Raw genomic sequence first — 27,879 nt, 5'->3', positions numbered from 1 at the left:
TGACATGAACTAAATCGAGTGGAAGTGAAGTGTAGAAGTCAAACATCATATATTGTGCCTCACATTGTCCTCCTCCCAGCTGATCCCCCCCTTTCACGTCACAGTGCATACCTGAGGACGCGCCCACCAGATCACATCCGTCCCCTCATTGGTTGTCTACTTAAATATTCACCGTGCTTGGCACTAATTGGCTCCGATCGCCACTGGAGAAATTTCATAAAGCAAAACCTTCAGAAGTTGAGTAAGGGGAATAAGTGGTGAGAAAAAAAAAAGACTCCCGTGTGATAACAGTGCAATCCAGAGGAGAATAAACCGAGGATAGCGACTCTTGCTGCGCTTTTATTGGAGTTTCCTCCCCCCTCTCTCTTCATCCGTGAGTACCTCGTCCACTTGCCGCTGCCTTTCACTTAATGCAGGATGCGCGTGCCGATATATGCAAAGTTAAACTAGATGCAACAAGTTTATATATTTAAATGCGCGTGCATCACTTAAAGAATCTGCACCATTTTATTTGGTGAATGGCCAAATGGTGCGATCTTTCTGGCAGAAATGCAGTATAATACATACAATACATACAGCGGTAGAATATAGATTCTTCAATTTCAGTATCGATATATTATTTGTATAAGTAATATATTGCAGATGATATCATCTATTTTTTTTTAAATGGTTTTACAAACTACTTAAACGTCAAGACACTTTTTAATTATGATTTGACATATGTAGTTATTTAGAAAGGCACGCAGGGCGGATGTAAAAGTTATCCGGATTTATTAATCCTCAATGAGTCCGAGCAAATGCGCAGTAACACATTTTCATTTGTAGCTCACTGTGTTTGTAGTTTACTAAACTTTATTTTGCGTGTAAAGTTTACTTTTTGTTTTTTTTCCAGTATATTTTAAAATAATTGTAAGAATTAATTTAATAATATGATCAAAAGTGCAATGGATGTAAACTGTAATTTGTTACTAACAATCCAGCAAGTTGTCTCAAATAAAATGTAAACATCATAAATATGAAATTTGCCCTCAGGCAATATATTATTTTTGAAAAAAGAAGAATAAATTGTGCAGTCAGTGTTGTGTAACTGCTGGTTTGGAAGTGCCGGAGGGCCACTTCGGTCCCTGATAGATAAATAACAGCTTAAGTTTAATGGTGACTGTTGATTACCGTGAATGAAAGTTAAGTGTAATTTGCTGGGACTAGTCCAGCCTTTTGTGTGTGCGTGCGTGCTCTGCAGCGGGGGTGTCCTTCACAGCGACAAGATTTCTGTGAGCGTGTTTTGAAAGTGAACATCTTCACTGGCTCTTTGTCGCAGTGTTATCAGGATGAGAGCTGAGCATGAACGCTCCACGAGGCACATGCTGATGCTGCACGCTGCCGTAATGGCCTCTTAATGCCAGTATAAATAACCCAAAGTGAAAACATTTCTCGGGCCTGAGACGACACATTTTCCCCAGGCTATTTCATGCTATTTGACTGTTTTACACACACAAAAAAACGATGCTTCTTGTTCGCACACAATGGAAGGAAGATAACAGCTAAGCACGTATTATATCCCCGAAAAACAACTGAGTGCACATAACTGTCCAGGGCTTCTTGCACTTAGTAAAAATTCCTGCAGTAACTTCACCTCAAAAACTGAGATTTAGTGTTGCGCAAGCAGGCTGAGCGTCCTTGATGGGCAAAGACATCACACTGCCATTTTACCGATGCAGTCCCCTGTGGTTTCACACCCTCATCTGTCTTTGGACTTACTTTCCCTTGTTTGGGACATTGACTAAATTATGGGGGCCACTTTTTAAGGCTGGACTTTGGTCAAAGTGAGAACCTTTCTTGCATCTAAAGTAATATACAACCACCACTCATTGTGGTACACTGCCAGAAAGTGAAAAGGAAAGACAAGTTAGGAAATTTAAAATCGACGGAAATGGAATCGCTCAAACACACGTGCTAACATTAGCGTATGCTGTTAGTCCGCTTTGCTGCAGCATATCCATGTTCTTCCCACTGCCCTCAGTCTTTTTTCAAATAAAATTCTTTGTTGTGCCAAAAAGTAGACACAATGACAGGAGACCATCAGTGTCCTCCATTTTCGTTTTTTGCTAGCATGCTTCGTTCTGTCTGACGTGTTCAATGTGGCATTGTTTTCAGTTTCCTGCAGTACTATTTTGAAGAGGAAAACTTCAGAGAGTAGAAATGAGCTATGCCGAGCAGAGCTGAAACTTTTCATGTAGACTCTTAATGGGTCAACCAGAAAGTTAGCTAGTGCAGTGCATTAGCTTGTCTCTAACCTGTCTCTAGCCTGTTGGTAACTGCCTCCCCTCATTTGTCATCACTTTCTGGTCTATTAGAGGTAACTTTGCCTAGTATGAAACCTCCATTGTTGTTAATAAGCTTGCTAACAGCTACAGGCTACACAGCCATTAGCAAGGCATAGGTACGACCGGGCAATGTCGGCCCCTCCGATATTTCTGCGGTTGTCAACGGAGGTTCTTCCTTTCACGGCCGATGGGCTTTTGAAAGTATTACTCAAAGCGCAATATGGTTTTTATCTTAAATTGAATTGTTGAGCGAGATGTTAAAGAGCGGCATCAATCATGGGGTTGCTGCATGCTAGCATCGAGGGAAGAAGCTGGAGCAGTAAAGCGGCCATGGAGCGATGACGAAGGCTGCCTGCATAAATCCGCAGGCCGGGCAAATCAAGTTGTCAGCTTGTAAACGCCACTTAGTGTGTGTGTGTGTGTTTGCCGCACTGCTGATGTGTGTTTTATTTTAACTTTAAGTAGGTGACCTTCCAGTCTTCCCCTCAGGGATGTTTGTCTACTCTCCCAACTTTTTACATTTTCTTTTTACCTGCCTGAACTTTACAAGCCAATTGGATCAAGTCCTCCTTGCTCACCTTTTATCTAGTGACCACGAATAAGACTCCTTGCTGTTGTCCTATTATCCCAATTTAGAAGTGGCCAGCATCCCTTGGGAAACAACACCTAAGGTCTGTTGTGTCGGGTCACATCGGTTTTCCGTGTTCCCACTTGGCCTCGGGCTGAAACGCTGCTCCCCATATGGATTTTCTGTCCTGCAATTCCTCAGGCTGTCTTCACGTGATGGGTTGTTCACTTTCTAAGTCTGCAGAATGCGGCTGAGTGCAGCCCTATATCTTCATCTTTATGTCTGAGCGCAGCAAAAAGTCTCGCCAAAAATGTGCCGCTGCTTGACTCACAATAATAGATTTGGAGAATTAGCAACACAGCCCGCGTGTTGTCGTTTGGAAACACACGATTTACTGTTATTGTGCGATTCTCATTTGCTTGAAGCGCTCCGAGAAATATGTTGTCGTTCATAATGAGCACATAGAGATAGCATTGCCGTAAGTCATTTTAGAGGAAGGAAGTTTGTAGCTCCAATACAAGTTGACGTAAACGAGCACAGAGTGGGAGAAGTGAACATTACGGCTCAATAGCTGTGAGATGTTGCGCACAACACTGACATAAGCAGTTAGCAAATTGACACTGAGTGATGAGTGTGCCTTCTACAGTCTTGTTCTATTTTTTTACAATCACATTTCACACAGCACTGTGCAAACATCTTCAGCTACCTTCAGACTTGATGTCACAATCCTACGCCAATATAAGTCAACGTGCAGACACCTCTAACATAAGCTACAGTTGTTTATTTGTCCAGCTCTTCTAAGCAAGCATGCTAACAGGCAGCGCCATTAGGATTTTTGGGATGGTTGGGCGCATTGACATAAATGTTAAACCTTGTTGAAGTGAACGTTCAGACCAAGCCTTTTAGAGATTTCCTTGTGATGATTGATACTAGATATTACCTTTTTGTCATGATACACGATGGCTTTTTTTCAGGATGAACATTCCACAAAATGTCAATCGACAATCTATATACATAGAGTGATCCTGTTAATTCTCTGTCCGATACTCCTCTTGTCAGATCACGATGTTGTGGTTAGTCGCATTCCTGCCTGCACTTTGCTCGACCCAGCGTTCAGAGCCAATGTTCTCAGCCATAACCAAGGCCATACTTCCTCCTGACTACGACAACAACCCCACCCAGCTCAACTACGGCGTGGCTGTTACCGATGTGGACGGGGACGGAGACCTGGAGGTGTTTGTTGCAGGGTAAGTGAGACGGTGAAAATTAGTGAGGTGCTTTGTGAAACGATTCCAGCCTTAATGCTTCTCTCACAGTGGCGCCAATATTGTTTAATTTCGTCCATTACACAAATTTGAACAGATGATTGAACTTGTGAGTGATAGCTATCCAAGTGTGGATTGGAGGTGCAGTTCATTTTCTGAGCTAAAGGTTGAAGACAAAGGCAAAAGACTTAAAAAGACTTGGCGCTCACTCATGTGATGATAATGGATGAGATTGGACAGAGCGCCTCTGATGGAGATGCTTTGGCAAGCTTGCTTCTAACCAATGAACCGGCGATGAATCCCTCACAGGCTGTAGATAGATGGATGCAAATGGCCGCGCCTCATAAATGTCTTTTCTGCAAAAGATGTCCCATTCAGCAGCTATTCTGAGAGAGGGCATCACATTAGAAGAACATCATCACAGCCTTCATTTACTATATGACACTATTGACATAATGACCTTCAGTGGCAAAGTTGAATTTTACTCAAATGTTTGATACTTTACGCTTCCATAGACTTTTGAAAGAAGAAAAACAAAACTTCTGTATAATGCAATATATTTCACTGCATCCATATTGGCAGTTACAACGGCCCTAACCTGGTGCTGAAGTACGACAAGCAGAAAAGGAGACTCATCAACATCGCCGTGGACAATCGTAGCTCCCCGTTCTACGCCCTGAGAGACCGTCAAGGCAACGCTATCGGGGTAACAGCCTGTGACATTGACGGAGACGGCCGCGAGGAGATTTACGTACTCAACACCAATAACGCCTTTTCTGGTAAAAGTACTTTTTAAACAGCCGAATTAGAAAAAAATAGCCTTCCAAAAGTAGTTCCAAATGTGTCAGAAAAGGTTTTGCTGCTCTGTTTGTCCGTTAAAGACCTACATCATGCTTGCTTCAGCTTTTTAACAATGCATTTATTGTTGCATGTTTCTATTGTATACTAAAAAAAAACAGTAAGCATTTTCTAACTTTTAAAGACCCATATCGGAAAACAAATCACACTGAGCAAAAAGTCAATACTTCTGAACTTCTGCAGTTTACTTACGGATATCAATTGTATTTTGAAAGGTAATTTTAACCACTCACTGCAACAAAAGAGAAGCAAAGAGAATCACAATTGTGAAAACTGATGTCGATGAAAAATAAAAAAACATTCGACTGTGCCCAAACTTACTTGGAAAAGATTGAGATGTGGAGTAGTGGGTAGCAAGTCTGCTCCACAGCTTTAAGATTCAAGGTTTGAATTGATATTGGACAGATGTTTTGTGTCGCAGTGAGGCTGCTAGTGCGGTTAAGCAGTACAGATTGAAAATCATGGCTGGCTACCTACTTTCTATTTTGCCAATCTTTGCATTTGCGTTCAGGACGTGCCACATATACCGACAAACTGTTCAAGTTCCGAAATGGCCGATTTGAGGATCTGCTGAACGATGACATTAACGAACACAGGGACGTGGCTAATCGTATGGCTGGACGCTCAGTGGCCTGTGTGGACAGAAAGGTAAACAACAGCAAATTACATTGACGCCGTCTGTGTACATGCATGGTTGCGGTTGGTTGTTTACCAGCGATAATTCATGCCCTGCCTGTGCCGCCCTCCTCAGCTTGTGCTATGACACTTCATTTGGGGAGAATGTTGGGCCATTTTCTTTCCTCTGTCCATTGCCAAGCAGTGTAATTACAGAGGCCGGGGCTCGTTTGTTTTATAGAACATCATACGAGGGGATGAGTGATGACTGCTCTTTGCCCACTATCATTTTCTCCATTTTTCCATTTCGACCCTTTTTCATTTCTTTTCCGCCTCTTTTACTTTCTCTGACGGACTTCTTCTTTGTCTCTTATCGCGGGTTGACTTGCAATCTAGGGATAAGAAGCTAATAGCCGAGAAAGGACAGTTGGGTTTGCAATAGTTTTTTTTTTTTTTTTTTTTTCTTCCAACCCGCTGTCCCATCTCACTGAGCACTGATGGGTTGTGCGTCTGCCATGCCGATTGGAAAGATATCTACGGATAAAGGCGTAATGCTTTAAGAGCCAGCCAAAGAGACGCGGTGTGTGTTCTTCTGTGGCGGTTCCAGGAGGCTGATGGGCAACATGCATTCATTAAATTATATTCAAACAAGACAACAAAAGAGGTGGCATTGTTGAGTAGTGGGTGACTGATGCATGCATGTGTTTTTCTTTGCTCATAAAGAAACTATTGGGTACCACTTTACATTTTAGGATGTATAGTAAACTGCTTCGCTTTATATCGCTTTGCAAATTTGTGTGAATCATAAGATAGCCCAGCTATTTAACTGCCTCAGCATTTTATGTAGTCAAGTTGCTATCATGCAAAATATCAGCATACCAAGTGTTAGCATTTTATCAATTCTCATAGAAATTATATCTTATACTTGTAGCATTAGGTCTGTTGAGGCACATGCTGTTCCCGTGGATTCGCCCGGGAGTCCCAGCATGCTCCCTTCATTAGCATTATTAGAATTTGCATTTTTTTTTTTTTTTTTTTTTTTTTTTGGGCCAAAGTTAGGAGTTCCACAAGGCAGGGAAGACTCCCAACAAAAATCAGTCACAAATGTTGGGTTAGCAAAAAGTTGCAGCTGATCCAATTACAAATTCTAGCGTCTCATCATAGATATTTCCAAAACTTAATAAAGCTCCCTCTTTCTATTTATACAAATTATAAAGTGCACAATAACTTGAACTTACCAAATACTAAGCCAACCTTAACTGCTGTTCAAGGGAATTTACAATTTGTTCATATTTTGTCGACTATTACTAATCATTTCACTCCAACTACTAGCTCTAACCTTTTATAGAGAATAAAATCCTCTCATATGTAAAACATAGACAGACCGATTACACAATTAAAAACTGGTTAAGTCAACATACTGTAGTGCTATTGCCTTGTGACCCTGATAAAGCAGCCATACGTATGCCAGCACCCAACATGTACTTTGCAACGCTGCACGTCACACTCATCACATTGGCAATTGCACTGACAGAAATTAGCCTTGGGCAAAGACTTATTGAAAAATCATTGACTTTTAGGTTTGTTAAGTAACTGCCGGGAGCCTTCAGGTCTTTTATTGCAGTTCAGTCTCATTTTTCATGCTGTGTATGTGTGTGTGTCTTTGTGCATGATAGAGTGTAGCGGGCGCCTCCCACCTCACCAGACGGCAATGTGACAGTTGATGACATTTATAGAAAAAAAAATCACTAGATCAAGCAGAGTCATTTGCTTTTCATGTCCTGCACAAATACCATATGGGTTCGACACAAATGGTAAAACTGTGAGTGTGTTTTCTCATACGCATGCGTTCTCATTGACTGAAATGCGTTTCGGCCTGGTGGGAAAACTCATTGGAATCAAGTGTGTGGTCTATTATTGTGGTTTCGTTTGTGTCTGCAGGGGCTCTGACTGATAATGGAGTGTGAAATTAATCTCCAAAGGGTGGCGGGGGAAGGGGGGAAAAGCAAGCAAGCTGGTAAAGGGGTTTGATTAAAAATGTTAGGTTTTTTTTCTTCTTTTGATTTAGGGTTAGAGAAGGACGGAATAAAAGTTGTAAGTCTCGTGTGAGGCGCAATTGTAGCTCTTGGTGTAACCGCGGATATGGCAACAACAGAAATAGGATCAAACATTAAAGGTTAGACTTTAAAGTATTGATCGTCTGTTTAGGCAAGTCACAGAGGTGCATTGTTTCACTCTATTTCATTTAGCATGTAAGAGTCTTAATTTGCTGTATCAAATTGAGTTAAGTGACTTAAGTGGATTTTAAAGGTTTTATTGAGCTCACACTTGCATGCTCAATAGATAACAGAGGGTTAAAAGTTACACATATTCGCCTTTCAATGAACTTTTTGTTTGGGCTATTTTCCTCTGGGGGGAAAAAATGAAAATTGTTAAGGTTGAGCACAAACAGGAAATTGTTTTTGGTGTGAAATGTTGAAGAAATAGAAGTTTTTTTTAGCACTTTGATATCACAAAAATACTTTGTCCTTGTCGCTGGTATATAGGGGGCTGGCATGGAACATTTACTGACAGACAATAAATCCTCAAGAGTAACCTTTTCCAGACAAATGTTTTCGGACCCAAAAATGGGTCCTAGGTCATATTTTTATGGGGTTATTGATTGTTGAGTAAAATTCTGTAAGCTAGTTCTAGTTATCTATGTGCTGATGCACATATCATTTTTGATATAATTTGCTTTAAACATGTTTTTCCCTGCAGGGCACGGGCCGTTACGCCATCTACATAGCAAACTATGCCAGCGGCACTGTGGGCCCGCATGCGCTTATAGAAATGGACGAGGCAGCGAGTGACCTTTCGCAAGGCGTCATCGCTCTCTCGAACGTGGCCGAACAGGCGGGAGTCAACAAGTTCACTGGTGGGTGAATGTGTGTTTTGAGTGTGTGTTATAATGTAAGTTTGTGTGTGTGTAATAACGACTTTTGGGATTATGCAGCACTATAGCGGCCATTGTGTGATTTACACAGATATGTACAGAGTGCTGTCTAAAATATTGGATCAAGAAAGGAAGAGTTGAAGTAGTGCCAGGTGGGAAGAAAAAAAAGAACTATGATGTTGTGATTAATTGTCATGGAGAAGGAAGAGGAGGAGAATGTCAGTGGGCTCTACGTCAGCTGTTTACTCCAGTCAAAGTCACGGGAGGGGAAGGGCGACACGTACGAGCTGAGACATCTATCACCACAGCTGGCATCTTAGCTCTACGATGTATTTTATGTCGGACTCCTTTAGCCGGTCCAATTACAAACAGTCAGTCATATAAAACATGTCAGCTGGGACAACAGGAAGCAGAATATATATCTAGAATTTTTCTGCAAAAGACAGCAAAGGAGGATAGGGAGGCGTCTATAGAAGGAGGTTTTTGTTTGTGCAACAAATACATTTCTCGGTAATATAAAACAATATTTCTGGACTATAAAAATAGTGAAAAGAAAGTGAAACAGCAGCAACTGAGGCGGATGAGAATCAAGAAATAAATTGTATTGTAACGAGAAATGTAAACATCACTGCACAGCAATCGCACTGTATGTCTACTAGAATGCTAATTCAAGATTAAGACGTTTAAAAAGTCCACAAAATTTAAGATTAACTGTAACATAGAACTCAACATGCAGTAAAAGAGACTTTATGTGCATTAGTTGATTTAGCTGTTTTTCCATGCAGGAAAAAGAGAGGTGTTTTTTTATGTATCTTAGTTTTTCAATTTGGCCCCAAAAAATTGCATGCTGCTGCGATACACACGCCTTATAAAAGGAAGCGCTTACCCTTGAAATGATTTATTTATATCTGAACCTCTAACTCACCTCTCACTTGAACAAACAACACATCTGCCAGGACCATACAAAAAAAAATGTGATGGATACTTGCATTGTTGCAAAGTACAGCACAATAAATGACAACGTGGACCATTTTGCCCGTGATTTCTATCTTTGATAAGCGACACCCTCGGGAATTAAACGGCGCTTCGTTTTAGGCCGTCATTGAAAAGTCCTGAAAATTCATCCAAGTAAGTTTTCAGCGATGGTGTGTTGACAAATCAATCTTCATCTCGTATACATTTTTACAAGCTAGATGTCATCAAAATCCGGCTGCAGGAGCCGTGCCAAAACAGTTGTGAATGATATACAGTACACACGATGGGTTTTTCATCACACTGTTTTCGGGAGGGGGCAGTTGGGAAAGTTGTGTATCAAAATGGCAGGGCAGTCACCTCACTAATGTCACGGGGAAATATCGCCTTGCTCTTGCATACGTCTTGAAGCGGCAAACGACAGTCAGCATGTTTGGACTCATCAGCGTTTAAGAGCTGCTGTTTATTTTCTCTTCATCTCTTATAATTATCGGCGCAGGAGGCCGCGGGGTGGTCGTCGGGCCCATCGTGAGCCAAAGCTACTCTGATGTGTTTTGTGACAACGAGTACGGACCCAACTTCCTTTTCCGAAACAACGGAGATGGAACTTTTACTGACGTGGCGCAGCAGGCTGGTAAGGAGAAAGTAACGGTTTAAAGATTCTGACTGACTTGGAATAATAACTTGTCTGTTGGGATTGTTTTTTTCAGCAAATAAATAAATGAAGGTGTCAAAATCCCTCTTAGATCTCATTCTTTGGAAAATCCAAAATGCTATTAATATGCAAATAATGTAGAGTGAACTGATGTTGCCTTGAAAAGTAATATTTGAATATAGAAGTTCTTGTGATCCTGTCTTGAGACATTTTCGCAGCACTGTATTAATGTGTAAGTTTTTTCTTAGGGGTGGAGGACCCCATGCAGCACGGCAGGGGCGTAGCCCTCGCAGACTTCAACCGTGACGGAAAGACGGACATCGTTTACGGCAACTGGAATGGACCTCATCGTCTTTACATGCAACTTAACAACCGTAAGCAGCGGTTCAAGGTGAGAGCTCACTTTCTGCGTATGCGTCTGTATTCCATTTAAGCACGGGCCGATAATCCGTTTAACGATTTATCGTGGTTTTAAAAGGTCAAGGTTTCAACAACCGCTAATAATGGCGATGAATGAGTTAAGAATACGGAGATTTCATTATTTTAATGATTGTGTTTGTATTGTTTTCCCACCAGGTTTAACAATAGAATACAAGCAGTGTAGAGATGTCAAATGCCATATTCAAAATATTAGTTAACAATTTTTAGTGTAATTTACACACATAAAACAAAACCTCCAAAATAATTGAGAAAAATTACCAAAGTTATTCAACTTATAAGCGCTTGTTGATATTTTACTCAAGGACGCTGAGTAATTTTTTGTAGTGATCAAATGCAGTCACTGTAGCAAATAATCGATCCGGGTGCTGATGTAAGCTTTTGTTCTTCTGCCGCAATCAATGTCAAGTGAACGCATCTTTACGATGCGGACAGAGGGTGTGACTAGTTGACCATTCCAGAGATGATCGGCTGTGTGTGTATGCTATGCATGAGATGATGCTGGATGAGATGAGCTTCAATTGGCGGAGGCAGCCGACAGGAGATAAATGTCAATGGAGACATCTTTATGGGGGTCAAAGAAGAGGTTAACGTGTGACCCATAACCTGAAGATAGTCCCATCAACAAGACACAAACACACACATTTCTACATGTTGTCATAAACACACACTCTCAAGACAAATTGGATGAGCTTTAATTTTTTTTTCCTTCCTCGGACAAAGCTTGTTAAATCATAGGCCACAACAAATTTAAGATGGCTCGCTCCCATCCACTCTGACATTCCTGCATGATGTGCTGACCTTTGGCTTGCATAATGAAGCTGTTGTATCACTCCAGTAAACCGCTAATTAAATTGGGCTGAAACAGCAGCTTGCCACCGCAGTGGAAAGTGCAGATTAGGCCTGTATGGGCTTTAATTAAAATCTATTACTGCGCTTTTCTTTGTAATAGTTTGAACACACACAGACACAAACACACACACCTGTACCTCCGCCCTTATGTTTGTGATAATCAAACACGTGCAAATATCAAGCAAAGAGGAAAATGCAGTTTTAAATCATGATTTTTTTTTTTAAATCTAAAAAGCAAAAACTGTTTTAAGCTACTTAGACTTGTGTGAAAATGTACGAAATATCCACGCTTGTTAAACTTTGGCTGATCACATTTTTCGGGCAACGCTAAGTTTATGCTCACTTAGTTTTCAAAATGACAAAAAAACAATAGTTTTCAAAATGACAAAAAAAAAAAAACAATAACATATTTTATCTCCACTTAGACAGAAACAAGTTGAAAATCTATGGATACATTCCTTTGCCATATCATCTACACAGCTTCCTTGCAAATCTTTCTTGCTGAGCATTTGAGATAATAAAGAGGCTCTCTGCCATCCATCATCCATCTACCTGAATGCCCAAATCCCCCCACTTCATGGCCTCCGTCGGCCATTGCCTCTCCTTCACCTTAAAAAGCAAGAAGGTCAACCCCCCCGGGCAGCTTTATGAGCCTTATAATTAAAACACGGTGTAAATACTGAAGGTAGTGAAGGGCTGCTCTATAATTCTTTCCCGACTTATCACTGCATCAGTGAAGCAGGAAGACATCTGTTACTTTCACGTCCAAAAACACTGATGAGTTTTTTGTGGTTTATTTATTTTTTGGGGGGGAGAGACACTGTTTACTTCTCTGACGACAACCCGTCCACCTAAAAATAATCTTTACAGTGAGGGAGTGATCATTTGACAGATTATTGTTTGAGTCAAGGCCTAGACCTAGATTATTAATGTCTGCTGAGCAAAATAACCTTGCGGGCTCAAGGTTATGAAATAAGCTGAGTGCACACTTCCATTTCAAATAATTGACATTGTAGGATCAAAGCCATAAAGCTGATATGGCAGCAAACTCTTTAAAAGCTGCAAATTTGCCATAAAGAAAAAAAACGTCACTGTTGTAAGATTGTTCTTTTAATTTCCTGTCCTGTTCGATGGTACTTTCTTCCCAGGACATCGCCTCGCAGAAATTCTCTATGCCCTCCCCGGTGCGCACCGTTATTGCTGCCGACTTTGACAATGACAATGAGCTGGAGGTTTTCTTCAACAACATCGCTTACAGGGGGCCTTCAGCTAACAGACTCTTTAGGTAAACTCTTGTCCGCCCAGCAAACATCACAGCATGTGCTGACATGATGCACTTCTACAATTGTGAGAATAAAGTCAGAATTCGGACTTTAAAGTGAGAATTCTCACTTACATGATGTACGGAAGTTCAAAGTAACCCTAAAGGTAAAGATCCGCTCGCTGCTTCACTAAATCTAAAGACAATTAAATTAATTATAATGATTGAATGTAATTCAAGACTGCAAACAATCTACTATTTTTCAACTGAACATTATTTCTGTAAAGCAGATTCCCCCCCCCCTGTCAATTCTGCAGGTGTATCTAATATTGTGGACTATATTTAATATGTTCAATTTGAAGCAGGTACAAATTTGCAGCCAAGGATTCTTATCTGTCATCCTACCTCCTGCACACATGGGCGACTCTTTCATTAAAGACACTTTTAGGTTGGGCTTTCTCGCTAGATAATATTAATGAACTCAGCCCTCTACACGCAATCTTAAGATGCATATCAAGTGGTTAAGAGCTTACATTCTAGCAGAAGCCCAAGCGGGCTTGAATGAAACATCTGATGAATGTTGCTATTAGCGGATGAATCCAAATATGTGGAATATCAATAATCAGTTTCAGGCCCAGCGGTTTTCTGGATCAAAACACGCCTGCTTGCCAGGTCACTGAGGGAGAATTTGTCTTTTTGGATGCCGTGATGGTTTCCACGGGGTCAGCGCTCTCCAGCACTTGGCTCTGTCGTCGTTTGTTATGAAGATGAAGCAACTCATTTAACGCTGCTCTCAGGCCATGAAAAAACAAGCTCACTATTGTGCTAATTAATCTATGATATGACCGTCAATATTTAACTCAGCATTATTGCATATTAAGTTCTGCATTCCGTATGGAAATGCTGTGTAGTGCAAATGAAACATCAAAACAAAAAACAAGTTTGTTACTTTGGTACTGTTACTGTACCTGTGTATTGTCAAGTTGTTCATTCAGAGACGTTATTCTGAGAACTGCTTATCGAGTTGATACAATGCAGCATGACACCACAGCAACTATAGATAGGCCGATATTATACGACTGTACTCATCTTGTAAAAATGCTCCGATACTATGAAATTGATACCATTTCATTAGCCTGACATGACGTTCCGGGTAGGAGCTATGTCACCCGGATGACAACAATTTTAATAGCCAAAAATATGCTTTTCAAAATGGATGATGAAAATGTTAAATTTAGTTTCATGTTTAAAACACTATTTCATTCAAATAAAACATTTCCATCACAATTATAACATGCACTGACATCATGTATTTTTCTTATCAGCATCTAAGTTCTCAATCTGAAAAAAGTAATATTGGCGTGTCCTTAACTGCAGCCTATAAGGTGCCTCGATAGTTGTGGTCAGTGGTTATGTGACAGCAGTCTGACAGTGATCGGAGTAACAAAATGCTTACTTATCTCATGGGCAGGGTGAGCAGGAGAGAGCATGGAGACCCCCAGATAGAGGAGCTGAATGTAGGCGAAGCTTCCGAGCCAGAGGGACGAGGAACTGGTGAGTTTGGAACAAATGTCCTGCAACCCAAAATGATGGAGTTACAATGAAGCAGTAGCATCTGTTCTTTCATCTGCCACCAGAGGACACTAAAACTCCACTAGTGATTTCTTCATGGTAGCCAGCGCTGTGAATTTTTCCATTAATGCTCTGTTGTTATGCTGATGTTTCTCCAGGAGCTGTAGCCACTGATTTTGATGGAGACGGTCGTTTGGAGCTCCTGGTGTCTCATGGAGAAAGTGCAGCTCAACCACTTTCTATCTACAAAGTCAACCTGGTGAGTGTTAAGCCTTACCATCTATTGTCAAGTCAGTCGCTAAAAAAATATCTCATCCTGGAATATATATTCAACTTCATTGAGAAAAGCTTGAAGAAGACAAATACACACATGCACACATAAAGCCTCACCTAAGTCTCCTTATGGGTGTGCATCCTAAAGGGACCCACAAACTCATGGCTGCGTGTGATTCCCCGGACCAAATTTGGTGCTTTTGCCAGAGGAGCTAAAGTGGTGGTGTACACCAGAAGGAGTGGACCACATACACGAATCATCGATGGCGGGTCGGGGTACCTCTGCGAGATGGAGCCTGTTGCACACTTCGGCCTTGGTAAGAAAACAAACCAAAATAATCTTATAAGTGGTGATGGGGATATAAAATATTTGCTCGGAAGAGCAAAAATGGGTGCCGGTCCAACCAGTCACCTGATAAAAGTTTGTCTAGACAGAAGCTGAACTTTTCACCATATTGGTGTCCAATCACTTCTGACCATGTACTTTGTTTCTACTCTTGCGGCAACTGAGAATAATTAATAGGCTGTAAAGCTTCCGCTGTCTGATTAACAGCAAAGAGAAATGTAAACACAGAACTTTACAGGAAACAATCAGTTGATTATTAAAACGGATGACATAGCTACTGATGGCGCGCAGATGGCGAAAAATAGAATAAGCAGAGTCGGAAAATACAACATGTAATGTGTAAAGCATCAGGCTGTTACCTCCGGTGTGATTGGACACCCGGGGGAGGGGGAGGTATCTCGTCGAGGGTTTTTGGGCAGGTGCTGGCGCTGGAAGCGAGCCTGCTTTGTGACAAACTGGCGGCCAGTTCAGCCCACCCAAGACCAGATCCGTTTCTCCAAGGTCTCCCCTTTAAGGCCTAAAATACACACACAGAGCACAACAGTCAAGTTAATTGGCACCATGCTGACCTCACAAGACTTGACTGCACACTTGCTAAAGGCATCAGTCAGGGAAGAGGTAAAGATGAAATATTTTTAGGCACGCATGCTGGCTAGATTGCTAAATAATTAATTCAGTTCCAGTCAGTTGTAGTTCAAACAAAAATCTTAATTTAATTTGAAATCATACCCATTATCCAATGCGATCTATTTAACATCTAGTTCCACTTAAGGACAATAAGATTAACATATGCTCTGTGCTTGTCCATAAAAGGTAAGGACATGGCCACAAATGTGGAAGTGTACTGGCCAGATGGAGTCTCAGTTGCTCGACCCTTGGAACCGTCAGAGATCAACTCCGTGCTGGAGATCCACTATCCGAAAGATGACGATGAGGTCACCCCCACTGTGGAAATAGAGGTACAGTGGTCCTCCGTGGTCACATCAACCCCCGCACCGTTGCAGCATAAAAACACATTCCAGTGCTTTTTTTTCGAAGCCCTGGGGTAACATTTGAGTTTCTCTTGCAGTGCGGTCCTGGCTTCGCTTTGAATGAAAATGGACGGTGCATTGGTAAGTTCAAAATTTTCATCTGGTTGTGTTAGTCATGCGTCCGAATCATCAAAAGCAGTCTTTCCCTTCTCCTTTGCCACCTGCTCCTCTTCCTCAGATAAAGATGAATGTACCCAGTTCCCCTCTGTGTGCCCCTCTGACCGCCCCGTGTGCACCAACACCTATGGCAGCTTTAAATGCCGTGCCAAAAGAAGATGCACCCAGGGCTTTGAGCCCAACGATGATGGGTCTGCATGTGTGGGTGAGTGACCCAGGCAAATTCGACTTAAGCCACGTTTCCAAGCTTTTGTTACGTGTCGAAATTTGAAACTCACAAGCTGTCCCAACATACTATACATACGTTTGCTTAAAAAGCAAAGCGTGGAGAGTCTCTGTTGCCGAAACACACAAAAGAATTTAATTATTTCTGGGTATCCGTTGTATGTTTTATGTGACAAATTTAGTTTCTAATTGCCCAAAACAATAAATAAATGACGTATCAATACTTTAATTGGTTCACAATTACATTTCTTCTCTCTCTGCAGCCCAGGTGGCTTACTTTGGGAAGACGCGGTCCTCTGCACAACGTACCCGGTCGGCCATTTCTCTCTGGCTATCATCTATCGGTGTGCTTTGTCTCATCTTGAACCATCTCCAGAGTGGACTACTGTAGGCACCCCCTTTCTCTGCTTTAACAAGGATGTACAGAAACTGTTGAAATCCTCCACCTCTTTATCGTACAACAAGCTCTATGGATCTGTGATATCAGTCGTGTTTTCCACCATGCATTACTTTTGGGGCTGGACTGGACCTTACAGGGAGCATGCTAGAACTAACTGCCTTAGAGCCGCACAGCCCTCTTGTCATCACCTGGCATTTATCTAAGTGGGATTTGAGCTGAGTCCAAGTCAATAAGTGGTGGCTACAGCGAGTCCGAACCACTGCACCGAAGCCACTGGCACCACCGGCTGCAATCTTAAGGGACACGCTGAGGCCGCCGTCTGTATGTGCACAATGCCGCTCTCTTTCTCCATTTGGGCCTACTGGGATGCTGAGGAACACCAGGTCTCCAAGCTACAAGTTTGTGTGTGTGTGTGTTTGTGTGTGCGCGAGAGGACATATGCCAGACCATCTGTCAGCGGTGGTGGGTTACATTTCGTTAACTATTAATAATTCTGCAGAACAGCAAAGATGAAGACTTTCTTTTTGTGCGATGGCATGAGGTTTCATTTTATTTACAGGAATCGACATGACCTCACTAGAAAACAACTAAGCAGCACTACATTATAATTGAGTCCATCGACATGAACTTCACTGTGTTTGTGGGTGCCCCTGCATGCCCTCAAAATAAATACAAAATTAAATAAAAACATGGCAGGCGTGTAATTTAATTTAAAACATTATATTTGTCCATTAAATACATACTACATTGTTTTGCTTTAATTTGAGCGTGGTTAGCATTTGAAAGTTCGTGTCTGGGCTTACTCAAGCCCAACAATGAGTATGTTGAACATGCTCATTAAAATGGATTACAAACGACAGTACATTTGGCTTTATTTAGCAAAGTCTAACATTAAATATTTTTGCTTTGAAGAATAATTCATTTTGCTCAGTTCACCATGTTAGTCCTAAAGACATTACGCTCAAGGAAAAAATACTTTTTCTTCTTTTGCTTTTATTGAGCAGCATGATATTCCTGAAATAAAACCTCCTAGGATATCAAAGTGACCATTTAACGTTACCTGGGGGAGATTTTCCTGCCCATTTCACAAAGGTCACGACAGCATAAAATACAGCGGTTAAATCTGCACTTTTAAAACCAGTTCAAACCCGAAAGCTCTCTGCAGCAGTTCAGAATCATCCTTCATTGAATTAACGCCTTTAAAAATAATATATGCGTGGTATAAAACAGCTTTTGATATATATTCTCACAAAATGCTGTAATTACTGACACTCAATTTAGAAATTATTCCCCGTCAAACGCTCAAATCATCTTTTTTAAAAGTTGTGTTTAAAGACATGCATTTATCGAAAGAAGTAACTGGGTGAGTTTGTATTAATAAGAACTCAATTATTTCAAAACAATACAAGTAAGGATTAAAAAATTACACCATAAATACAAAATTTCCATTCATATTTTAACTCAAGTCTGGCCTTTGAGTTTGAGCTTAAAAGTTTGCCCACCTCTGCTCATAACAGTACAAGTGCAGAATTCATCAGGGCAGGGAGACAAAATCTGCTTCATAGCAGCATAATTCTTAAAACAGTTTCAAGAACTATTTTGGCTCGAATGATGACCAAAAGCATTAAGCAGCTGACAGCGTGTTCACTAAAACTTCCAAATGATTCTCCGGGGATGAATTCTCCTTAGAATATTCAGAATTCTCAACTGCACTTTCATCCAGTTTTAACTGCCTTTACCATCATCTCAAAGCGTCATCGTGTGCTTTTGGCAGAGATTCCATGAAAGACCTTCAGGCTTGTGTGCTCTTGCTCTTGTGTGATTCATGGTTGTCTTAAATTTTTGTTGTCTAAAGCATCACACATATCATCTGAACTAACAACGGTGGTCATGACAATAATCCTTTTATCTGTTAACAAGCTTGATCCAGACTACAAACAACAACGGTAAATAAATAAAAAGAAAAAAAATTCAGCTGTTTTTGATGACAACAAAAAGGCATTGAAACAATTAAAGTGTCACACAGAGGATGCTGGATGGAACTGCAATGGTGTCATCTGTCTCTGCAAGCCAAGGAACTGTTACAGAGAGCGTTAGCAGCTGGGCCCTGAAGATTAGCTTCAATCAGTATTTTATACAGTATCTTTTGCTCAGTGCAGGAGGTTTAACCAAGTATATATTTTTTCATTCGTCATTTGAGTTTCTTGCCTGTATACTTTTTTAAAAGAAAATCTTAATGTTTTATAACAGTGTATAAATCCACATAATATTCAGAGCATTGAGCATTTTACTATTCTGCTCGTTCAGGCCTTACGATCAGATGTTTCTGAAAGTTTATCCTGAGCAATTATCCTGTGTATGGGGTGTGTTTTATTTAACCTCACCAATTATTTCTGAAAATGTGTACCGAAAAAAGGAAGTGACTTGAAACTCACTGGGTTGTGTTGTTCGTATAAACATAGTTTAATGTTTATTTATTTATTTATTTTTTTTATTTCATGACTCATGAGTTAAAACGGGCAGCCAGTTTGTGAACAGGATAAGACCCGTCAAAAGTATTTGTTCAACTTAATGCAATATTCATCTTAATGCACATTTCCTCCAGTTCAAACATCCCATTAGGAAACATGGCAAAGGACGCTGATTGTGAAAAGCCATCAGAGGATTGTTCAAAGTATGAGCTAATTCTCAAGAGAATAAAAAGGGAAAGAATGACAGTGACACGTCCCTACTCGACCACTTTAAACTTATCTGGAAGAAGGATTAAATGGTTTTCGGGAAGAGTGGAAATAAAAATGATGACAGAACAACATCGGTGAATGCAATAACAAAATACTGTGATGAATTTTAGCTTGAGAGGAAACTCAGCCTGTAAAATGGTGTTATTGAATGATGTCCAGTAGACCCTAAATGTGTGTGTGCTGTCTTTTATGTACCCCAGCACTGAAACGAGTGGCTTATATTCCATGTGCAAACTGAAGCAACACTCGAACACAATGTGCACGTGTGTGCAAAAAAAAACCTGCATGCTTTTAATCACAAGTCATCCAATTTCCTACAAGCACACAATGCCAACATTCAACTTCAGTGTTGAAGTAAAACCACAAGAGAGAGCAGCTATGCAGGGTGGAGATATTGTGCAATATGATAATATTTTTCCAGAAAGGAAATGAGCACAAGTGGATTTGTTAAAGAATAAATGGAAAAACAAACCTCAATTTTTTAGATGTTTACATTGTATTTGTAGCTGCAGTCTCAGAGTTTATTTGATTTAAAGATGAGCTTAGGCTCAAGTACTATAATGTGCTCATTTCTCTGGAAGTAGAATCCATTGTTTCACTTTCAAGTCATTTAATTTTTTGTATCTGCATGAGTTGATTTGATTGTGTGTAATTTGCTCTCTACAATATTTTTTGAGGTATGTATTTTCTTAGTTTTTAACTTTTTTTTTTCTGTCAAGTGTTTTGAGCATATAATACCCTGTCCAGCATATTTCACAAGAGATCCGTGATATTTAAATAAATCCTCTATGATAGGAACAAACATTTAATTGTATTTTATGATTTTTCCAGTCTACTTCTCATTTACAATATTTAGTGCATTATTCCCAATTACATGTTGGTGCCAAAGAACAAATTGACAACTTCAAAAAGTTAGCGATAATGACTCAGTAATCTCATAAGTAAATCCAGAGAAAATATATCTTCATGATAAAAAAACAAAACAAAAAAAACGCCCATAGTTCTGAAAGCATTTATGAATGATCCTCAGTCTTTATATGTAATTTGTGTGATTCAGGATTCAGCGCCGTTGGACTCTGATTAAAGGCACAAAGAAAATAAATTGATGGCTAATCATCAAGGGAGAGGCTCGTTTCATGTCATTTGATTATATCCGAAGCCGGCTGATCTAATGAGCGTGATTAAAGCAATTCAGATAAGTGATGAAGGAGTTGCAAAATTGTCACTGACTGCTGAGTTAACAGCAGTAATTACAGACCATTTTTATCGGATTAGGAGAGTATTAGTAGTGATAAAACAAGCAAAATTTATTTGCAGTACTATCAAAACGAGACACGTTATTTATTTTTCCCCAAACAGATCTAAGCACGAAAACCTCGGTGTCAGTTGGAGGCGAAGTTATTGGTGGTGACACCTTTAAACTGCTTTTTATTTTGCCCCAAAATGTTCGGGGAGGTCAATCAGGTTGCGGTTAAATGAATTCAGAGGTTTTTTTTTCTTTATGCCAACGTTAACAGGCAGGGCATAGGAGATTGGGCCAAAAGTGAAATCAAGTACAATAAATAAAAGTGGCCAGACTAGAACTTTGGGTTTCACTGGGGTGTGGTTTTTAAAGGGGTTTGACTACATAATGGTGAATACATGCAGTCAAATCTTACTGTTGATCTAAAATAAAATAAACTATTTTTTTAGTTAGTTTCACATGGGGAAATTCGAGTATACAGCAGGCAACATTTTGCAATGTGTGTTAGTATTAAGCTAGCAGATATTTGGGAGACAAATTGAATATGTTTTGATGAAATATTCCAACTAACAGCAACATCTGAAAAAGCAAGTTTGATTTCAAACCAGGAGGATTGTCAGATTTACATTTCTCGGATTGAATTCAAGAAGCTGTAAGAAGAATGCGCTTACAGTATGTACATAAGACGGCCGTGAAATAATACAGACGAGTTTGAAAAGTGCAGTCCTGGCTTTTGTCCGATGCCAGGCACGGGCAGCCTTGTAGCGACTCGATGTATAATGCCTTCAATGCAAGCACACAATGGCGTACTTCATTATAAGCCCGGCACTACCCGTGCCAAGCACCGCTGCCAGTCTCAATCATCTTACAACAGTGCAGAAACGTAGTTTGCAGACTTTACCAGGAGAAACATTTCAACCAATCAATACCACTTTATTTTCTCCATCTAGACAGATGGTTAAAAAGTCGACCTGTATTTCTTGCTTAGAGCACGGAGAGGAAAAGATGGAGCGATGTGCAGCCAAAGAATTTGAAATGTTGGACACTAATCAACTGGAAGAAAAACAAAAAATAAACAATGCGGTAAGGGAGGAAAAATGAGGCCTGAACAGGCTGAGAGCTACTCGATGGTGTTAAAGTGACCTTTGGACACTTATGCAGGTGTGGAGATGCCACATCATTTGCTAGAACAGCTTCATTATTGGCTTTATGAGCAGGCCATGATGGATATCCTACACACACACACATGCATACACTTGATCATTGTAATATTGCCACGATTTTATCCATTTATTCACAAAGTGCCTTATGTCAGCATTATTCAAATAGATACCAGTAAAAAAAGATGGAATATAGAAACATACAAATACAATACTAAATGGATTCATTGTCTGATATTCTAGTTTTTCTTTTCATTCATACATGTGTTTTCTATATCACTTATTTTGGCTTTTGGATTGTTCGCCAATCAATCAGGTTATACATAATTAAAAAGAATCATCAGTTTTCTTTTTTACGAAATTTCAAAGTGAAATATAACATTGTTAAATTTAAGGTATCAGTTCAACCATTCATTACTCTGACTGTAATTATGTTTAACTAACTAACGTGATCACTAAATATAAATATTGCTCCAGTATTATGCAAACATTTAAAAACTGATATTTCAAACAGAAACACATTTTCACATGCACTAACTTGAAACATACTGAAATACTTAAAAATTCAAGAGCCAGATGTTTGAATCAGGATTTGGAGCGAGATGACAAAATTAGTTGGTCGGCAAGCGGATTTTCTTCCCACTCACTGACAGTAAATGATTGGAGCGACCCAAACCGCAAATAAGCCGAGCTTGTAGCCACTGATGTGCAAGTGCGTGAGCACGCCTGTGTGCACATGTCCAACCTGGAACTCAAATGACCTCCGAGTGGATTCATTTTGGAACTATCGCTACAGAGCGGCAGCTCCATGTCTCTCTCGAAGCTGCAATTTGAAAACCCACAAGTTTTGATATGCAAATCATCTTTAATTACACACCAGGAAATTCAGTAAGAGCAAATGCTGTACACCCCCCCCCCCCCCCCCGCCTTTTTCATCTTTTGTTAAACCATGCAGCACGACTCATCAATTCACCCTTTGTCTGCCTGAGTCAATATCTTCCAACTGACTTTCAACGCCTCATCATTTATAACTTCAGGAAGACATTGTACAAAAAGGACCTCAATAGAAATAGCACAATATACATTATTCATATATAATAGTGAACGTGATAGCCAAATAGTGACGCTCCAATACAGTATCAAGATAAACAAATGTGGGAATGCACTAGTAAGTGGACTATATATCATTACTTGGCACGCAGGCATTATGCGTGTTTTGGCACAGAGGTTAATGGAGAGTGTGATCGAGCGAGGTTCTCTGCTGCATTAGAACACATTCACGTCCCAATGAATCTCCACTGGCTTTGCTTGTCTTCATTTATCAGAAGCCACTGCGCTAAAATCTACTGGCCACATATCAGCATGCCTGTGTTCAAAGAAAAGTGACACTCTTTTTCCCCTCACATAGACTGTTTTTTCTTTTTTTCAAATGAGGGATGTGCAACTGTCCCCCTTGGTTAAAAAAAAAAAAAGAAGTGATGTATGAACAGCTGATGATGTGTTTGTGTTACCGACATGTACCTCTATACAAACACTCAGCAGTTACAGCATATGTGAAAGTGCATTTGGATTTTGAACATAAGACAATTTCAGACAAAAGAATGGTTAGACGCCTTAAAATAACACTTAAATATTATTCAATTGATTACTGTACATTATTTTTACCAAGCACCTTATTCGTGGCAATTTTATTGTGTTATTTTACATGATACTGTATTATGAATTGTGGTAGTACTTGTAGTACTGTAAAAATATAGATTTTGAAAATATACAGCAATACATATATATCTCAATAAACGATTGCAATAAAACTATAGGAAATTTGTAATAAAATAAAATTTAGAACTACTATATGAGAAAATACTGAATTTTTGACAATTAATATGTATCATTGTAGAAAATTTTAGAGGTGCGATGCAAAAAAAAACTATTAAGCTTCACAAGCTCACGTACAGTATTATTGTTAAGATATGATGGTGACAAGATTGTTATTAGATAGCTGATAAAGTGAATCAACATACATGTACAAAAAATACAAATTACTATATATTGTATAAAACCCAATTACTATACATTAGTATAAATTATATAATTTTCAAGCGTATACTTTTTGTACAGTCTTCTTTGTAAATCAGTATTAACAAGCACGTGCAGCAGAGTTTTCTCACATATGCTGCCTTTTTTTTTTTTAATTTACACTGTCTATCAAGTGAGTTTGTGGCTCACTGGCAGCAAAAGTCATTTGAAATGGCTCAGTCCGTCAGCACCAGGTTGGGCACCACTGGGATGAAACATGAAGGCATCACAAGCTCAGGAGGATGCACACTTGCGCAACTTGACCATGCAGGTATTATTGTTATATTTCTATTTTGATAAGTTACTGAAGCATAAGAAGATGAATTCAAATAATACATGGGAAGGCTTGGAGACAGAAACATAACAATGGAGTTAACCGTGGCAGCAGTCTTACCCTAGAGGGTGCTAGAACTGTGTTTTCCAGGATAACATGGAAATGTTCAAATCCACCAACAAGCAAGTCATTGCCCACGTGCAAAATATGGTTTAAATTTGGCAATTTAGATTAGCTATGTCAATATGTATCAGACACTTCTACTTTTATACCAATGGGTTTATTTTACTTGATTGCATGAGGTCGCACTGGGACGCAGGTCTATACAACTAAAAGAACAAGCATTTTTATAGAGCTTGTATTAAACCTCAGAGAATAGCAACTGTGGCCCAGGCCGGAAAAATATCTGCAGCTGAATCCACGCATAACCGTACACGACTTTATCCCAGCTTGAATTTCTGAGAATATCTGAGATATTTTTGATTTGCGTGGGGGGTCCCACCTGCAGTGTCAGTGTGGAAATGCGGAATAACTTAAGTTCTAATTTCATGGCATTAGCCAAGAAATAAAATTCAATATGCAAAAATGATTCAGCCGAGTATTAGAGTATTCAGCTGACATTTCGACACATTTATTTTCACATATTTTGTCTCAATATTGACACTATTCACTAGTGTACATGAGAAGCATAAGGCTAATACTAAAATCGCTGCTAGTTGATGAGGCTGAATATATTTAGCATAGCAGCGCTATCTAAATGGCTTTCCAATAGACTGGAGAGGAGTGAGTGGTAGTTTTCCAACCCTGATTAAGGGAATTGCTGCAACAGCCTTGACAGTGCATCACCATATAAACACTGCCTGCCTTTCTCAGCCAATTACATGTTGACACTTATCAAGTGTGAGCTTGCTGACTCAGCTATAAGTCAAAGATGGACTCATGGGAAATAAAAGGAATAGTTGGACTGAGACAAATGGTGAGTGGGGAAAAGAAATATCTTGCTTTAAAGTCAGACTGTAAATATTATTTGATTTTTGTTGTAGTGTGGCTTCCTCCTGTTACCGAGTTGCAGGTCTCGGTGTGGATCTCCCCTCAAAAGCGGGTGCTCTCGTGTTTCAGCATGCGGATGTTTGCGAGCGTCCCGCTTGCCCCGTGGTGGTACCCGTAAGCCTGGCGCTGGCCCTCCAGTCACCGAGCGCTGCCCGCCGTCGATGAGGCGCTGCTGCTGGGGCTGGAGCTGCTCGAGCCTCGGTCCTCGAATACGCTGATCTCCAACTATGAGAGGGAAGTCAAGGAGGCAATTCTGCAAAACACACTAAAACCACCTCACACAATTTTGTCAGGAGTACTGGGTACCGTTTGATACTTACTTCCCAGCTAGTTTACAATCCTGCTTTTCCATCTCCATTTTTAACTTCTAAAGAAAAAAAGAGTGAAATATCTCACATGCACACAGGCAGAACTGCTGGCTAAGTGTTTTTCTCTCCAAAGCCTTGTTTCATATTCACTCCAAGTAATGAGTGGGCTATCGAACATCCTCCCTGATGGAGTTTAATCTAAGTACCATTCCAAGGGCATCCTCATGGCCAATCACAAGAAGGAGGAGAAGGTGTTTATCATTTGCCCACCCAGCCCACATGCATGTGTGGAATTTTTAAGTACTCAAACCACAATGACTTCCGTGACCTCTAAACCGCTGCCACCTCTTATCCGTTATCACCGCTCAATTAAAGTTTACTTACTTCTATGTATGTGCTATCGTGCTGTTTGAGTGGCAGGAGGAAAAGAAGGTAGCAGGTTTCTCTCTGAAGGATACAACTCGCATTCCCCTTTCGATGGGGTCGGTGATCAGCAGCCCTCGCGGAGCATATATTTTCTCATTCTGATCCTGGATGTAGCTCGTAATCTTCCTCAAAATCTGCAATTCAACATAGAAAATTAATAATAGAGAATATGATTTGATGTAAAATTGTCAATTAATACATTGAGTTGCAAAAGTTCTTTTTTTCCAGCTCTGTATTTTGTGCTTTTTAAATTAACAGTCTTAGAGGTTCTCTCACAAAGGTCGCTTTGTGTTTCTTTGATAGTTTGTACTAGTAAAATGGAAACATTTATCTTACTGAGAGAGAAATCTATGTTCATCAACCCTTCTTGCATCACACAGAGCATAACTGGTTTGCCTCGGACAGCAAAGCGTCTTGCCGCATGTCCACAGGATTTGTGCTGACTGATGGCCAGTCATGCTGAAAGGACAGCTATTAGAGTTAAATGGCATAATTAGGGCAGATTATTGAGCATGGGCTATATGCCTCTGTGGACAACATCAATGCTGATATGCCACGCATCCCCTGGAAGCAGACTAAGCGTGTCTGACAGCCCAACTGCACTCCACTGGGCATTGCCGCCACAAAGAAAGCTGTCAGTGCTTCTGAAAAGGCGAGCGCCATCATTTGCACTTCTGTGCACTGAGGGAAAACAAATACGTACATCTGTTGGTTTTTTTCTCAATAACTTCACCTCTGCACATTGACTTGTGCGAACAGAGCCCACAGTGTGGACAAATAAAATCAGCAGTTCAAACAATACCTCAAACACAAATATCCTCCACCACATTGGTGACTCTGAGCAATCAAGTGCAGTGGACAGAAAAAGTCTACACACCCTTGTTTCAAATACAAGGTCATAACAAGCTGGCTAGAATGGCTGAAATTTATTGGGATTAATCAGAGGCACTTTAAATGGTGGACAAGTACTCCAATGAGTGACCCAACAATTTGCATCCAAACATCTATGAGTTAACTAAAGGTTATTCCGCTATTCCTTCAAGAGAGATTAGGCTTTGCTGCAAAACTGACAAAAGCTCCTCGGAGATGGCAAAGGCCTTCCACAGCTGCAGGCACAGCTGTTGACGTACTGACCCCACAAACCTGACCGCAAAGACGAAACCGCAGTCGTAAACGCATCTCTGTGTATTTGGCGAAGGGAAAAGACAGGAAAATGACCCTGAAATGGACAAATCAAATTCCTAGGTCATAAAAAGTGCTCCCCCCGCCTCCATCTCCCGTGTGTTAACTTGCAACACTTCACAGAAATCCAGGGAATAGATGGAAAACATTTCCGTGTCAGTGAGATGCCGATGCTCAGAGTATTTTAAATTATTAAGAGTATTGTGTTGATATCTTTTCCTATTTTAATATATATATTTATTAATTTACAATGTTTTGTATTTATTTAGCTCATCAATTAGTGCTTAATCCAGCAATCCTCAAAAAGTGGGTTGACTAAAAAAAATGCTAGTAAAATAAATCATTTTACGTGAAATTGTATTCATTTTTAATTTTTTTTAATCAATGATCGATTGACTAATTTGAATGCACTAATAAAAAAATAATGAAATGTTATTTATGGAATCGATTTTTTACCCTTTTTATCTAACTTTTATTTGACCTGCTGTTTTAGAGCACTTTTCCCCCTGCACCCTTAGGTCAACTTCTCATACTTTTATGACACTGAACAATGTTCAAATGTGACTCCAAACATTATGGACACATAATTGTTATCAATGTTGCATAAGCCAACCATGCGCTCCATGCGGTGCACATCTCAACTTGCTCAGAGCAATCAACGTCCATTGAGATTGTGCACCGCAAGCATCCGGGCTTTTGGGTGCTCCGCTGA

The 27,879-nt window shown here is 40.1% G+C and overlaps 2 protein-coding genes across 5 annotated transcripts in view; one reads left to right on the top strand and one right to left on the bottom strand.

Moving 5' to 3' along the window:
- Positions 1-235: 235 nt before the first annotated feature.
- LOC148393167 (cartilage acidic protein 1-like) lies at positions 236-20,380 on the top strand. Of its 2 annotated transcripts, XM_088384552.1 has the most exons (15): positions 236-373; positions 3,952-4,139; positions 4,740-4,936; positions 5,527-5,663; positions 8,391-8,547; positions 10,037-10,171; positions 10,441-10,583; positions 12,631-12,767; positions 14,215-14,297; positions 14,474-14,574; positions 14,737-14,905; positions 15,748-15,893; positions 16,004-16,046; positions 16,144-16,287; positions 16,571-20,380. In XM_088384552.1, exons 2-15 carry the CDS (start codon positions 3,958-3,960, stop codon positions 16,696-16,698), a joined length of 1,902 nt encoding a protein of 633 aa, XP_088240678.1. In that variant the 5' UTR covers positions 236-373; positions 3,952-3,957; the 3' UTR covers positions 16,699-20,380. The 2 variants fall into 2 exon arrangements, with proteins under 2 accessions (XP_088240678.1, XP_088240679.1); XM_088384553.1 differs by lacking the exon at positions 16,144-16,287.
- LOC148393162 (golgin subfamily A member 7B-like) overlaps positions 18,511-27,879 on the bottom strand; it is a 129,302-nt gene continuing 119,933 nt past the window's right edge. For all 3 annotated transcript variants that reach the window (XM_088384559.1, XM_088384556.1, XM_088384558.1), the window contains 2 exons: positions 26,018-26,119; positions 18,511-25,476 (listed from right to left, as the gene is read on the bottom strand). In XM_088384559.1, coding sequence (XP_088240685.1) covers positions 25,390-25,476; positions 26,018-26,119 — 189 coding nt within the window. In that variant the 3' untranslated portion in view covers positions 18,511-25,389. The remainder of the gene's footprint in view (positions 25,477-26,017; positions 26,120-27,879) is intronic.

The sequence above is a fragment of the Syngnathus floridae genome, chromosome 9 (genome assembly GCF_059516105.1).
Source record: "Syngnathus floridae isolate MCC-2025c chromosome 9, RoL_Sflo_1.0, whole genome shotgun sequence".
Lineage (NCBI taxonomy): Eukaryota > Metazoa > Chordata > Actinopteri > Syngnathiformes > Syngnathidae > Syngnathus > Syngnathus floridae.
Note: the sequence above shows the minus strand (reverse complement) of the source record. Positions and strands in the feature narration are given on the sequence as shown.